Raw genomic sequence first — 14,273 nt, forward strand, 5'->3', positions numbered from 1 at the left:
ATTCGATCATACTTTGGTCCGACTAAAATAAGCTTTTCACGTATCGCCGTATTGTAGAGATATTTAAGAGGGACTAGGTAAGGTTTAGAACGACTTATAGATATAAACATCTAATACTGGTTTGCCAGGAGCTATATCTTGCTGTCAAATAAATATTCATCTTAGGGCCTACTTAATAGCTACGTGTACTTCCTGGTTTACCAGAAATAGAGCAGAATATTATCCGTTTGTGAAAGTAAGCCATTAAGAACGATTAAAGGCGTTATTAAGGGGTCAAGTGACTTCAACTACTTATCAACAGCCCAAAAGTTTGATTCAGTTAATATAGAGTCGGTTAATATAGAGTGTGTTTCCTAGGAATTAGCTCTTGATTAATAGACTTGCGGCTAGTTAAGTGGATCATCGCTCTTAAGGCTTTCGCTTAATATAGAGCCAAAATTTCTAGACAACTTATGCTCTTAATATTTAGTTTTATCTTGAGGCGTATCTTAGAGATCATCCGTATTTATATGGTTTCCTTTATTTTCCCAAGACTAGGTATCGTAGCTCTCGGGCATATCGCTATGGTAGCTATTTCTAGGGGAATCGGGGGTAGAAAAGAGGCCATCCTCCGTTGCCTCGGAATATAGATTGATTTCGCCGAAGAACAAGTGAAATATATCACGCTGTATTACAAAGGACGTTATATATGATCTCGGAACCACGTCTTATTGGTAGATATTTCCCAGAAATAAGAGCTATCGATCACTTAGGTACCTTCTATAAGACGGTCGGCTATAACAGAATTTCTTAGGTAGCTTTTCTAAGTCTATGGTGAGTTCTGCTTCTTCTATAGGTATCCGAATAGCCGAGGCGTTACCGATTCGATCGGATATATTCTAAGCGACACTCCTATTAGTCTCGATATCAATATAATACCGATCTAAAGGCTATAACTAGTTAAGAAACTCTTTAGTAACGATTTGATATCGGCTTACCGTAGTATATATATATAAGGTCATGATCTTATTATTCTTAAAACCTAGTTTGATAGCTAACTAGGCTAGATTAATAAGTCTTTCTAATAGAACTCTAGATAACTTAGGCTTTCCCTTCTTGTTATCTTGGTAGGGTCTAAGGCTAGTAAGGGAAGGAAAGTCACGTATCACGGTAAGGAAAAGCTGTCGATAGCATATATCCATACCATCCCTATCTTCGTCACGACGTTCAAATATATCTTCGGTAACTTAAACCTTATATAAACTAGTTTGATCTGGCATATAACTTTCCAAAAACGCTTCGGACATAGTTCCCCTATACCCCTTAGGCTACAAGCTTTTGAGAGCGATCATACAAGCCTCGAAGTAAATAAAGTCCCTAGTGAAGGTATAGAAGGATAATACCCTCCTACTAACCTTCGTAATTCTTTCTAACACTAGGATACGATTATTATCAGACTCTAATCGCCTAAAGATCTTCTATCTCCGTATTCTATCTTGGATTATAGCCCTATTATATAGAGATAGGTAAGGTATAAGTGTCTTAAGCTCATTCACTGTATTAGGGTCTAGGAGCTCTGGTAGATAGCCCTCTATAATAAATGACCACTAATCGTAGACGCGTCCTAAATATCGAACAATCTCCTAGATACTAAAATTAGTAGTGTTAAAGTTATATAAATAGATAGACTTACCTTAGGACATTTAACTAATAGCCATCGGCCAAGATAAGATAGTTTGACGACTTGCCATAAACCCAAGAAGGGTAATAACTTATTAAAAGCCCTTTTGATTCTCTTAAAATCTTTCTCTATTCGTGTAAGCTCATGATATACTCCTTTGCTGAATCTACCCCTCTATCTAAGCTCTAACTCAATATCTCCAATTGTTTCGTAGTGCTATATATTCCGGTAAATATCACTATCGCAATATAGCTAGCCATTTAGATACTTATCTCTGATCCCTTGTTGTATTGCTAACCTTATACCTTTGTGATATAAGTGATTATAGATAAATAAAGTGAGATAGAAAGTCTTACCATCACTATAAAATTCAGCCACCCACTATTGTGTAGACCTCCTAATTGTAGCCAGAACTCGGTGGTTCCTATACAAAATTTTCAGCCGCACTTTATCTAGGAGGTTTAAAAAGTGTAATAGGCCGGTTAGGAAGGCCTTATTTTCATCCTAGGCAGCTAGAGCTTACTAAAGAACATCATTACTTATTAAGACCTTCATATAATTATCAGGGTTTAGGCGGGAAAGCCCCTCCGACTAAAAGACTCTATCCAGCCGGTCCACATACAAATCTTAAATAGTTTGAGGACCTAAATCATTAATTTAGAAATAATATATATATATCTTTACTCTCCCTTTATAGTAGCTCTAATATTCGTCGAATATATCTTCTTAGGATATAATAAATTTCCGAGATAAGAAGATAAAAGCGATAAGAAAATAGTAAGACTTGAATTTTAAAGAGCTTAAATTTTAAATAAGCTCGAATAAAAGATCTGTTTAAAATTTCGTGTTTAGAATATTTAACCGTTAGGAAAATTGCAGCGCGCAAATTTTTGAGAGGCAGTATTATTCAAGTGATTATAAGATCCATAGACCGAAAGTTTCGAGCCCTAGGAATATTCTATAATTATAAATATTGTACACCGATAATTTTTAACTCTAGCGGTGTTAACCGGACATAGGAAATTGGCGTAATGGTTATAAGGTGTAAAAGGGTAATATAGACAAGGTATATAAGCGTTAGGGTCTACTACGATATAAATATATAATATAGCCACTTCCCTGTCATAATATTTAAATCTAAATCTTCAAGTTCAATTATCCCAAATTATCTCAATTGCCTTAAAATAGGTCTTCTTTCTAAAATTGCCCGGAAATTAGGATTCGTGCGCGGGTATCTAGTAGTGGTACACTATACTTATAGATAAACGCGGATTATCCATTCTATCTAGCCACCTCACGAAATTGTAAGAAAACCAAAATAATCTGGGGATTTCGAACTAATAAGTTTTAGAGTGATAAGCTTAAACCGTTAGACAATATTGATATAGAAGAGAATATTGAAAATAAGCTAAGGGTCCACAACTAACACAGTCCCGACCTTTATCCTCTGGTTATATATTATAGACTTTATAGTGTTCACGAATTACAATTATTCCTAAGCTAATAAGAGGATTTCGAATTAAATCACTAAATACGTTAAGCTCAAATTTGGTCTTGAATAGAAACTATATACATATCTATCCTACAAATAGATAGCATTTAATAAACCCCGAAAAGCTTACTCTACAAAAAGGGTAGGAATTTTGATCATATAGATTTGCGTATAGCTCACAAATTATATACCTATATAGTAGAATATACCAATAATCCGGCTACTCGTAGTAAATTTTGTAATCTAGGATACGTTATCGGGAAAGCTCCTCTTTATACCGGTCTTCTTGTAGGAGAAGCTTATAATAAAGTTCCTAGAGTTACTTTTGCAGCTTTTTAACTTCTTGATCGCGACTTTCAACTATTTTGTCAACTACCTTATGCAGCTTCTTGAAACAGGTATCCTAGTCTATCATTAGCTTAGAAAAACGTAGTGTCTTGGGAAGGCTATACCAAAGTGTCAGGTTATTTTCCTTTCGCCCTTTTACGTTTACGAGATAAATCGATGCTACAAGTGGTAGTATCGTTTGGTTCAATTAGGATCCTAATAGATATACCTAGAGAGGTCCTTTGGACTTATGGATTAGTTGGCCGCCAGCCTAGGGGTAGTTCGTTATCATCAATAAGAATCGTGCTTAAAGGGCTAGTTATTGTGGCTTAAAAATAAGAGATATATATATAGGTACTTAGTCAACCAGGTAGGAGGAAAGTAGAAGTCTGACTAAGCCAGAGTTAGGGTATAATACTTATTATATACCTAAGAGCTAAAGTTCTAGTGGGCTACTACTAGGACACAATTAGACACTACTTTCTATGATTACTCGTATATATATATATAACCCGATTAGATTACCTAGAACTAAAATAGTATATATAAAATAATCATTACTATAAAGCACTATATCAATCTAACCGTAATAAGACTATTACTAATTCTATAACTCTCCCGATCCCTCTATCTAACTCTTCAGGTACTTGCGATAACTGGGAATATCGGTCTTTTCCTAGTCATAGCCTTAAGATAGTCTCCTTCCTAAGATATTACCATAAAGTATAGGAGGATATCGACTTCAAACTGGCTAAGGTCCCCCACCAAAGAGTAGAAATCCTCGCGAGACTCCTATGTCTATATATCACCCTCCTAACACACTGTAATAAATATAGTCGGATATATCCCGTTTAGAGTCGGGTACAGAGACTTCGTTGGTTCGAACAAAGACTTTGAGTCTACTTCCCAAGCTATTAAGCCAACCCCGAGAATTGATAAAGAGCGGTCCTTCAGCATAGACTCCTGCCTATTATTTAGATCCTTGTACTGCTTCACACGGGCAGTCCGCCTACCACGACACTCATACCCTATAACTACAACTAGACCTGCTAGCTTAGTCTTTCGCCAACCTAGGATGAACCCCGAGGTCAAAAGAAGGCCATAATGATTTTGTGCTCGGTATCTAATCAAACTAATATCGACACACTCTAGCTCACGCTCTGTGTGGTAGGCAAATTCTAGGCCTTTATTAATAGAATCATGATCTAGACTTTCTTGGTCGATCCTATCTTCGCTATATTTACCTTCTCTTTTATCGTACCCGTCCTTATTTTCTGTGTCGGTATATCCGATATACCTCTCCTCTTCCCTATAGTCATTATTGTATTCATCGCTATATTCAATCTCGTCTTTATAGTACCTATTGTGGTTAGCCCCCTCTTCCTCTTCCTCCTTGTCCCCCACCTCCTTATCCTCCTCCTCTTCCTCTTCCTCCTTATAATTAACACCGGAATATTCATAATAATCTACCTCTAAATCATTATTATTGTATTCGTCTTCCTCTTCCTCAAAAAGGTCCCTTTAAGCGTTCGAAATCCTTTTATATTAATTACTATTTGTGTTTAATCGACCTATATATTAGTTAGGAATTATAGGATTAGGCTAGCCATAAAGAAGGTTATACCAACTTATTCACGATAAAAATCCAAAAATACCTCCCACTCAATATTCTAAGATTTAGGTAATTTACCTATTCTGATATATTTATCGAGGTTGTGCTTAGTATACAAAAACAATTTAGTGTCTTTGCGTCCCGCAAAGGCTACTAAAGCTTAACCTAGCTACTCGGCAGCTACCTTAAAGGCGGCAATATCGATATATCCATTTTCCTTAGGGACCTTATATCTAATATTTTTTGCTTGAATCTAGCTATTTATAGAGTTAAGCTAAATAGAGGCCTATTGCTTTTCGTTGGAGCGACCCCAAAGGATAGACGTAATAAGTGGCTCTACGATATCATACTCCTTAGTATACTAGGGTACTCGTAATATAGGCTTAGTAGAAAGCCTAGAAGTAGGTCTAGGTTTAAGGGAAGGTCTCAAAGAAGGCTTCATGATTCACAGAATACTATAAAGAAATATTTTAAATGAAGTCCTTTCTAAGGGTTATAGTTTATCAAGCTCAGGTATTTAATAGTTTTAAATATGGCATAAATAGTCTAATGCTTTTAACACTCTACCTTACCTTAGATCAATTATACCTCTATATATTTTTATATTTTTACCTCTATATATTTTTACCTCTATATATTTTTACCTCTATACATTTTTACCTACGTCACGTAGGATATTTTTCAGATTCACTTAGGATCGCATGGTTTCCATTAGATAGTACTAGTTAGTTAACTAGATATAGTATTAATTACATAACCCGCCATAGATACCTAGCCTATTAGTCATATAAGAGTTATAGTTAATACTAGTGCTATAATAGATAGGTCGGACAACCATTAGTCAATATATCTTCTCCTTCGGGCCGGTGGATCAGTGTGTGTGAATATAGTCACAGAATATAGAGAAATAGATAGGCGTCTTGAATGGTCAAATCTCATATATCTCCTCACAAATTCGGCGATATAGCACTAGGACTGTTCGGTTACTATAGCTATTGAGGTTCGATATATCGCTAATACAATTTACCGAAATTTCCCTTATCAATATTAGTTCTCTAGTGGAGGATCTAGCTATCGTTTTTAGGTATAAGTATAGCTCTATTAAGATTAGTAGACTATTATCATTAATATAAATAGATATACCATCGTGTACGATATCGAAAGCCGTCAATATATTGCCATAGGAACATCAAATGACTTATAGTAACACCTACAATACCTATACCGCCGGGACAGGGATCATTTGCTAGTAAACTAGGGCCAGGGGACATTCATTTCTCCTTAGCAATAGACTTTTATGGTTATTTATATATATACTCCACCTACTAGTCTAAATTCGAAGGAATAGTTAGAGCTTATCTAAGAACCATTTTAAGATAGTCATATCTTATAAGATCCCGAGGTCTTCTAAAAGGTAGATTCGAGCGAGTCGCCCAGAAGTGCGTAGAACGGTTTAATTAAGCTATTAACAATTTACACTATTAAAAAATTTAAGAACGAATATTTGTATAGACTTAAGGCCGTTCTATAATACTAGCAATTCGAGTACTACGTCGTGTCCCTATAGTGGTATAGTCCTAGGGTCGGGCGCGATATCGACCGCGTCGCACTTAGGTCAGACCACCATTGACCTTAGGTATAGCTATACTTGATTCTATACTACGATGGTTACCCTGGTTAGAGCGGTTGGACTATAGTGTCTATCGCTGCTGACTACTCTGATCGCTCTGGTTTAATGGTGGTGTCTGTTGTTGATTGCCCAGATTGGCGCGATTGGAGCGGTTGGAGCGTGGTGTCTGTCGCTGCTGACTACCCTGGCTAGGCTGCGGTGTCCGCTATTGATCGCCCTAGTTGAAGCGGTTAGACTACGGTGTCTATCGCTACTGACTACCCTGGCTAGGCTGCGGTGTCCGCTGTTGGTTGCCCTGGTTGGACTATGGTGTCCGCTATTAATCGCCCTAGTTGAAGCGGTTGGACTGCGGTGTCTGTCGCTACTGACTACCCTGGCTGGGCTGCGGTATCCGCTGTTAGTTGCCCTGGTTGGACTATAGTGTCCGCTGTTAATCGCCCTAGTTAGAGCGGTTGGACTACGGTGTCTGTTGCTGCTAACTACCCTAGCTAGGCTGCGGTGTCCGCTATTGGTTGCCCTAGTTGGGTTGGTTACCCTGATTAGAGCGGTTAGAGCGGTTAGACTACAGTGTCTACCGCTGCTAACCCCTCTGATTATTCTGGTTAAACAGTGGTGTCCGCTATTAATTACCCTAATCAAGGTAAAGTACACGCCGGTTAGTTAGCGTTTCCGGTATACCCCGGGCCGGGTCTCTATTCCCTTAAGGTATATAACTAGAGCTAGGCGACCTAGTTACTCTTAGAGTAAATATACCATGTCTCTGTTATATTTCACTATACTATCGAACTTAGGTAGGGCTATCGTTAGGCGTAAAGAAGGATCGGGCCTTAGAAACTTCCTTATAAATAGGGCTTAAGTCACGCCGAAGCTACTAAATATCTCTATATCGTTGTTCTCTATCGTCCTAAACTTCCTCAATATTGTCTATCTCCTCTGCCTTATTAGACCCTTTATAATATCCCTCTTGATATTCTTCACTAACTTCTTAAAAGGTACCGTTATCGTTTATACCTATACCGCTATCGAAGTGTTAAGAGTTATCCTCTCTCGGGAAAGCTAGTTTATATCCAATTATCGTTATACGCCTATTTTCCTTAGCACGTGGCTATGACCAGTGTGCACCTCGGTATGTATTTATGTTTCTCTAGTGTTCATTTTTTATATAGGTACTCGCTATAGGATACTTTGGCCTTACTCTAGTAAGTACTTCGCGGTAATCGGCCTCTTGCTCCTTTGCCATATTATAGATTAATATATCTGTCTTTAGCTAGTCGCTAGTATAAACGAATCGAAGAGTTTCTCGCGATTCCTAGCTTATGTCTCTACCCTACTAATAAATATAGATATATATCTCTAGATACCACGCTCTACTTATCGGTTTTAATAAGGATATTGGGTCCTGGTTAACTAAGCTTTTATCCACTCGCCATACGACAATTCCCTAACCTTGAATATCTCGTTCGGTCCGGATATAGTCCCTTCGGCGGCTAAGGCTTTGTTCTGAAATATTAGGTGCTCGAGAGGGAATAAAACGCCAGGCCGCTAGGATTAATCGCGTAGTTACGGACCCGCTATATATATATCCGACTATCACTGATTTCCCGGGGCTATTTCCACGCCAAGCAAGCACAGTTCCTTCTATCGGTAGGCCGGATATTTCCGCGGTATAATCTAGTAGCTCCGATATTAGCCATATAGTTTGAAGGAACAATTCTGTCTCGCTATCCTTATCGGAGATATTCCCTTCGTAAACCGGGATATTTTCGCCTTCCTCTTTAGTATCGCCCCTAACGCGCTTAATACTAGGAGGGTTATCGTCACTAGTATAGGAGTTAGTGCGGTGGCGGCGGTTATTAGCATTATTTCGCTGATTATTTTCGGCTTCCGGTTCAGTATCGCTCTCTTACTCAATACCACTAGGGGAATCTTCCCTAGGGCGACGGTAATTAGAGTTATTACGGCGGCGGTAGCGGTTATTAACGTTGTTACGGTTATTATTCTCGCTTCTCGATACGGCCTAGATATTTTGGCCTTCTATACTCTCAAGGTCGACCAGGGACTTATCACTTCTGTTATTGCGATTTAATATTATTAACAATAGAAGTTAGTAAATAGGTGTTTTTAGTCTCTGTGAAGCGAGAATATTTATAACTCTCAACGTCAGAATATACTTTAGGGGTAATTATCATTTAAATATACCGAAGGTAGCTATATACAAATATTATAGTAGGTAAAAGGGGAAAAGTGTCATTTATACCAAACAGTATTTTTGCGTTATTCCATATATTCATAATTTGTTAATTAAGCCCTATTAAATAGCCTCCCTATAGATTTAGCCCCTATATATTTGGCGCCCCCTATAGGACTTCGCTTAAAAGTAACCACTAGCGAAGGCTTCTCCCAACACGATCCTCAAAATAGGCCGTATAGTGTTTTTATCACGCACCTCAACAAGGGAGTTTACCTAGCCATCGATACTAGCTATTACGAGCACCTATAGAACCAGTCGACTAGATTTGTTATATCCCTTCTTTAGGAACCCAACGATCAACGTGAAAGAGCAAAGGAGTAGTTAATATCGATAAATCTCGCAATTAACCGACAGAACAAAAGGGTATTGAATCGTCCTCCTAGCACTAGCTATATTGAAGTGTATAATCTTTATCGCGTAGGTATTTAGCTAGACCTAGTAGTTAGAGATATGAAGTTCTACCGCTTAACTACGCGCTATAAGGATATATATGACTTTGTTTGGGAGATAATCTAGAACAGAAACTATCCGGAAAGCTAGGCTATCACAAGGCGCCAGTTTCAATACTATATCGCCAAATTTCAAATCAAATCCTCGGTGTCTAATGCTTTAGATAGTAAGGATAGTGCTTATCAACAACCTAATATACAAGCCACATCGAAATCAAGTCTCAATGCCAAAATAAACTCAAAGGACTCATTAGCCGATGTTATTCACACACATCGAAAGATAGCTATATCGCAAACGTGTCGGAAGCTATAACACCCCAGTATACAACATTCTTAAATCGATAACGAGGAATAGGGATATCATCAGATAAACTTTGTTCAATTTATGTTATATTTCAACAGGCAAATATATCATAGAACCATATAACTAAGAATAAATAAAACATTCCAAATAAAACATTCTCAGAAGGAAATATCATACTCCCTCGGTGGTGATATCTACAGATATAAGGCGCTCTTTTAGAGGAAGATCTATAATCCCTAATCCAGTATAATTGATTTGCTTCTCAAGGTGCTCATAGGCTTCGAAAAGTTTTAAGTAGTCTATATATAGTTAGTCATAGTGTGCTAATAGGGCATTTTTCTCAATAATGATATATTATATTCTCCACCCCGAGGTATATAGCAAGCTCTCGAGAGATAAACTATACTTTCGAAGGTTTGTGATTAAGTGAGTATCTACTTACTCGCGCAGGAAGAACCAGTGTATGACGCTCAAAGGAACGAGAACATTTTCGGAGTTCACCTTGACTTATTAGTGGGGAATTATCAAATAGTCAAAAAATTGTATATATATATAGCTTGGTTTTCTATCGTAATAGATTTATTTAGAGGGATTAATTTGAGGGATAGGAATTCTATAGAATCCCTAGTAGGAAGGGGGTTAAATAGTTATGACTACTTAGAACCGTAGGGGAAAAAAGCAAGGCTTAAATTCTAAGCGCGTATATTAATATCTATATAATACGAAATCATATTCCGTGTAGATCATTTCCTAATCCCCTGCTATCCACCGAGTTACTACCCCTACTCTAGGAAGATATAAGAAAGGTTGACCAAGCTATACCAAAATTAGAAACTAGAAACAACAATCTAACCTAGAGTGACATCGTCTTACTAGTGGGTCTTTTATAACTATCGCCACTTATTCTCTAGGGCCGATATAGTTCTATATCGGTCTTCTGGGACACTTTCGTTGAATCTAAGCGCAATTTCTGACTATAAGAGTCTACCTAGCTACTTAAGGACAATCAGAAGTTATTCTTCCTCCTTATAGTATTGTTTGTTATAACCTAGGGCGTTCGGTTCGGCGGTCATCGGGGCGGCTTTGTGATAATATAGATATAGTTAGCTTAGAGGAAATAGACAATCTAAGGTAAGAGCGTCTCGCTAGCGCGATCTTCCTTTTAAAGCAATAATTTCTAAATTTACAATCATACGTGGGCGCTACGCCGCGGAATAAGCGCCAATTAAATCCCGGTTGTCAGGTAGGTTACGTAGGAACAACAAGATAAATTCAACCGACTACACTATTTCTTATCTTATATATCACCAGCATAGAATCCGCCGATTTTGATGAATTTCTTAGATAGGGCGAAGATTGGGATGAGTTCCCTGATCTCTAGTACGCCCTAGGTAGCGATAAAACATTTTCATAGGACCAAATTTTGGATAAGTACCTAGAGCCATACAAGTATCTAGACCTATTTCCACTTGGCCCACTAGCTCCAATCGAAGAGAAAGTGGAAGCGATTAGTACACTACCCGAGCTATTACCTAGTCCGATACCGTAATATAACGTTAAGGTATTAAGCGAATCGATCACTAAGCTTAAAGACTATATTAATAGATTGGAAGACCGGTATAGTGCCCCTTCTTACCTCATAATTGAAATTATTACTAACTATACTAGGATTACGGAGAAGCAAAAGTTAGTCTACTAAATAGATATATTCTCCAACCAATACTAATTTTAGGCAGAAGGATCGCCGACTTAGAGGCTTACCTCGAGAACCTTTAGCTATTTCTCTTATAACTTGGCACGTCTATCGAGGGACTCCTGACTAAGGCTCCAAAATAATCCGTTCGATCCGGTACTATCCGGATAGAGGGAGTAGAAAGACATTTAAGGCGATAATCCTTTTGATTAGTAGAGTAGTTTCCTTGTTGTAATAGTTTTATTTAGCTATACAGTTAAATCTAAGTGGTCTTCGGCGTATATTGGCCGCGTCAAGCACACTAATAGGAAATTAATTCTAGATCCTACAATTAGATCGGCCTTACGGGCAATATACCACACTAATATACCATAGGTACCTAAATATCAGTCACGCCGCGTTGTGGCGCGACGAGGGTTGCCATAAATAGTCTAGCTTGCGATTTAGTGTCTTGGCTGACGATCCGGCCCACGAGCTAAATTAGACAAGACAGGGTTTATATAGCGTAGGCGTAATACGTTCGGCAATAATTTGCGCAGTAGTCCGCCTTAAAAAGTGTCCTACGTAGGGAGCCTCCTACGCAATCAAAATACCTTATCTCTTCCACCTTATTTAACGTGACATCGCAGAAATCACTTTTTTCTTCCCCTCGTAGGGCGCTCCGTCCCCCCTGTTTCGCGTAGCAGTCCGCCCTATCAAGTCTCCTACGTAGGGAACCTCCTAGATATAACTATTTCTTTTCCCTTGTTTTCCTTCGCGTTGCTCCCTCGCCAGGGTTATTTTTATAAGGCTTATTCGGCCTTATCGGTGTTACTAATTACGTACTAGCCGTAAATATTGGACGGAACCTATTAGTTCGGGGATAACGCTTATCGGAACAATCAAAGTGGGGCCGAAAGTTTAAATAAGTCATGCGGTGATAGTTACCCCTCAGTTACATTTCCTAGGGTCTCTTTGTGCCGTGGTTAGGTATTCTCGTGCGTGTCACCCTATATAGGCCCTCGTGGGCGTTACTCCTTGTAGGCGTCACCCCTATGCCGGCCTTTTATAGGTCTCTCTACTTATAGGAGTTATATTAATAAGCCCTTTCTTAATGATTCTTTCTAGTGGCCACCTAGGATATTGTATTTACCGGCTAAGATCCGTAGAATATAATCACAGCGGCTAATATATAATGGTTGATTGAAATAAAATATTGTATACTACCAATATAAATTAGAGTTTACTAAAGATTTAACTATTCAATAGATATGAGTTCTAAGATATTACCTACTGAAATCCTATATCTAATAGTCAAAGAAACCAGCAAATCCAGATCCCACAATCCTCTTAAAAGAGGACTTCATAAAGGCTCTATATAATAAATGTCGAGAATATATCGAAATTACTAACGATTTTCTGCAATCGGTCGAAAAGATAATTACTATAATCAAACAGCTCGAGAACAACATTTCAAACATAGAAACCTTAAACCGGTAGCTATCCGCTATCCTAGATAATCTTTAAAAGGGCGAAAAGACTTGATCCACATATTCTTGTACGTTATTTTTAGTGTACTCAATTTACATATTGAAACAATCTTATATTTGGCCATTTACCATTTACTACAATCAAAGACTCCCAATATACTATAAATTCAAGTAACTCCACGCAAAGTATAAGATATCAAACAATGGCTTCCTATAAGCATACCGGATGGCTTCGCGTTATAGAGAACAGTGATTTAAGAGAGATCATTATAGAAAGAACCGATCGACTAAGCACTCTAGTTCGCGAAATGCCTAATCCAGACATTCAACGCCCTCAGCTTTGTCTCTTTTTGGGTATATTAACCAAAGATAAGGCGATGCGGAATATCTTCAATCGAAATAATATACATCGAGGAGATCGAGTATATATCAACCTACGGATTGATACGATGTCTTTAATAAGCGATAATCCTATGCTTTTTGCCGATAGTAACCTATTGCAAATTCCTATTTCCGAAAAGAGTTATATATAGTGCTATGAAACTATATCTTATACTACAATATAGCACACAACTATATTACGTACTATCGTCGACGTTCTATATTCTAGACTCGTCTTCACTTTTAGCGATATTATATATATATTTGCGGATGATTTTTAGACTTTAGAGGTAATTGGGCTACACTTAATAGCGTGGATAGAGGTTCAAAATACTTCTTCGTTACCTTCCGATACGCTTCCTAGATTACTTATCATTTTTTCGGAGGATAGTAAGTTTAGTGAGGCTTATATAGAGGACTACTTAACCTCATCCAACCTTAGGCACTAACTTTTATCAAGCTTTTCCACACTCAAAATATTCCAACTAGTAGGTAAATACCTTTCTCTATCCACTCGCTATCAACAGTTATATGCCGAGATTCGATATTATATAGAAGAATCAAGAGAGATAAAATCTAGTCTCCGATATCTTTTCTCCGCCTCTTACCTTCTATATTTCTTCAACTTAGTAGTAAAGTATACCGCACACAACCCAGGAGCGGTATTCGACTTCATTAGGGTCTCGAGAGATATAAGTCCTATCAGGGAAGATCACTATATATATCTATAGAAGTTTCTTAAGCTCTGCGTTTAGTTCAAGATTCTATACAACATAGTCGCAGTATTTATTACCTCTAGTATCATAATAAATACGTACCCGAAAAGGATATATTGTGAGTGTTAGATTCCACATATATCGTCTCCTAACTTTCTATAGTCTTCGACCTATATTTGATATACCGTAGCCTATATAGGTCCCATTACAATAAGGCATTTTAATTTTTATATAGACCACGGTGTTCTACCTATTTAGATCGAGAGGTACAAAATCAATATAACCATAT

General features: G+C 37.8%; 3 protein-coding genes across 3 annotated transcripts; 1 reads left to right on the plus strand and 2 right to left on the minus strand.

Moving 5' to 3' along the window:
* Positions 1-4,118: 4,118 nt before the first annotated feature.
* Positions 4,119-5,304, minus strand: N7500_009407 (uncharacterized protein; the record flags this gene model as incomplete). The annotated part of the gene is given in 4 exon segments (XM_056680548.1): positions 4,119-4,184; positions 4,197-4,271; positions 4,302-4,998; positions 5,276-5,304. 4 exon segments carry the CDS (start codon positions 5,302-5,304, stop codon positions 4,119-4,121), a joined length of 867 nt encoding a protein of 288 aa, XP_056527930.1.
* Positions 5,305-6,791: 1,487 nt separating this feature from the next.
* Positions 6,792-7,961, minus strand: N7500_009408 (uncharacterized protein; the record flags this gene model as incomplete). Its single annotated transcript, XM_056680549.1, has 2 exons — positions 6,792-6,926; positions 7,917-7,961. 2 exons carry the CDS (start codon positions 7,959-7,961, stop codon positions 6,792-6,794), a joined length of 180 nt encoding a protein of 59 aa, XP_056527931.1.
* A 3,095-nt stretch (positions 7,962-11,056) lies between these two features.
* On the plus strand, positions 11,057-11,548 carry N7500_009409 (uncharacterized protein; the record flags this gene model as incomplete). Its single annotated transcript, XM_056680550.1, has 4 exons — positions 11,057-11,105; positions 11,165-11,270; positions 11,295-11,411; positions 11,458-11,548. The coding sequence occupies 4 exons, from the start codon at positions 11,057-11,059 to the stop codon at positions 11,546-11,548; spliced, it is 363 nt and encodes a 120-aa protein (XP_056527932.1).
* Between the last annotated feature and the right edge of the window lie 2,725 nt (positions 11,549-14,273).

This window comes from Penicillium coprophilum (genome assembly GCF_028826855.1).
Source record: "Penicillium coprophilum strain IBT 35676 chromosome Unknown utg000006l_segment0_segment0, whole genome shotgun sequence".
Lineage (NCBI taxonomy): Eukaryota > Fungi > Ascomycota > Eurotiomycetes > Eurotiales > Aspergillaceae > Penicillium > Penicillium coprophilum.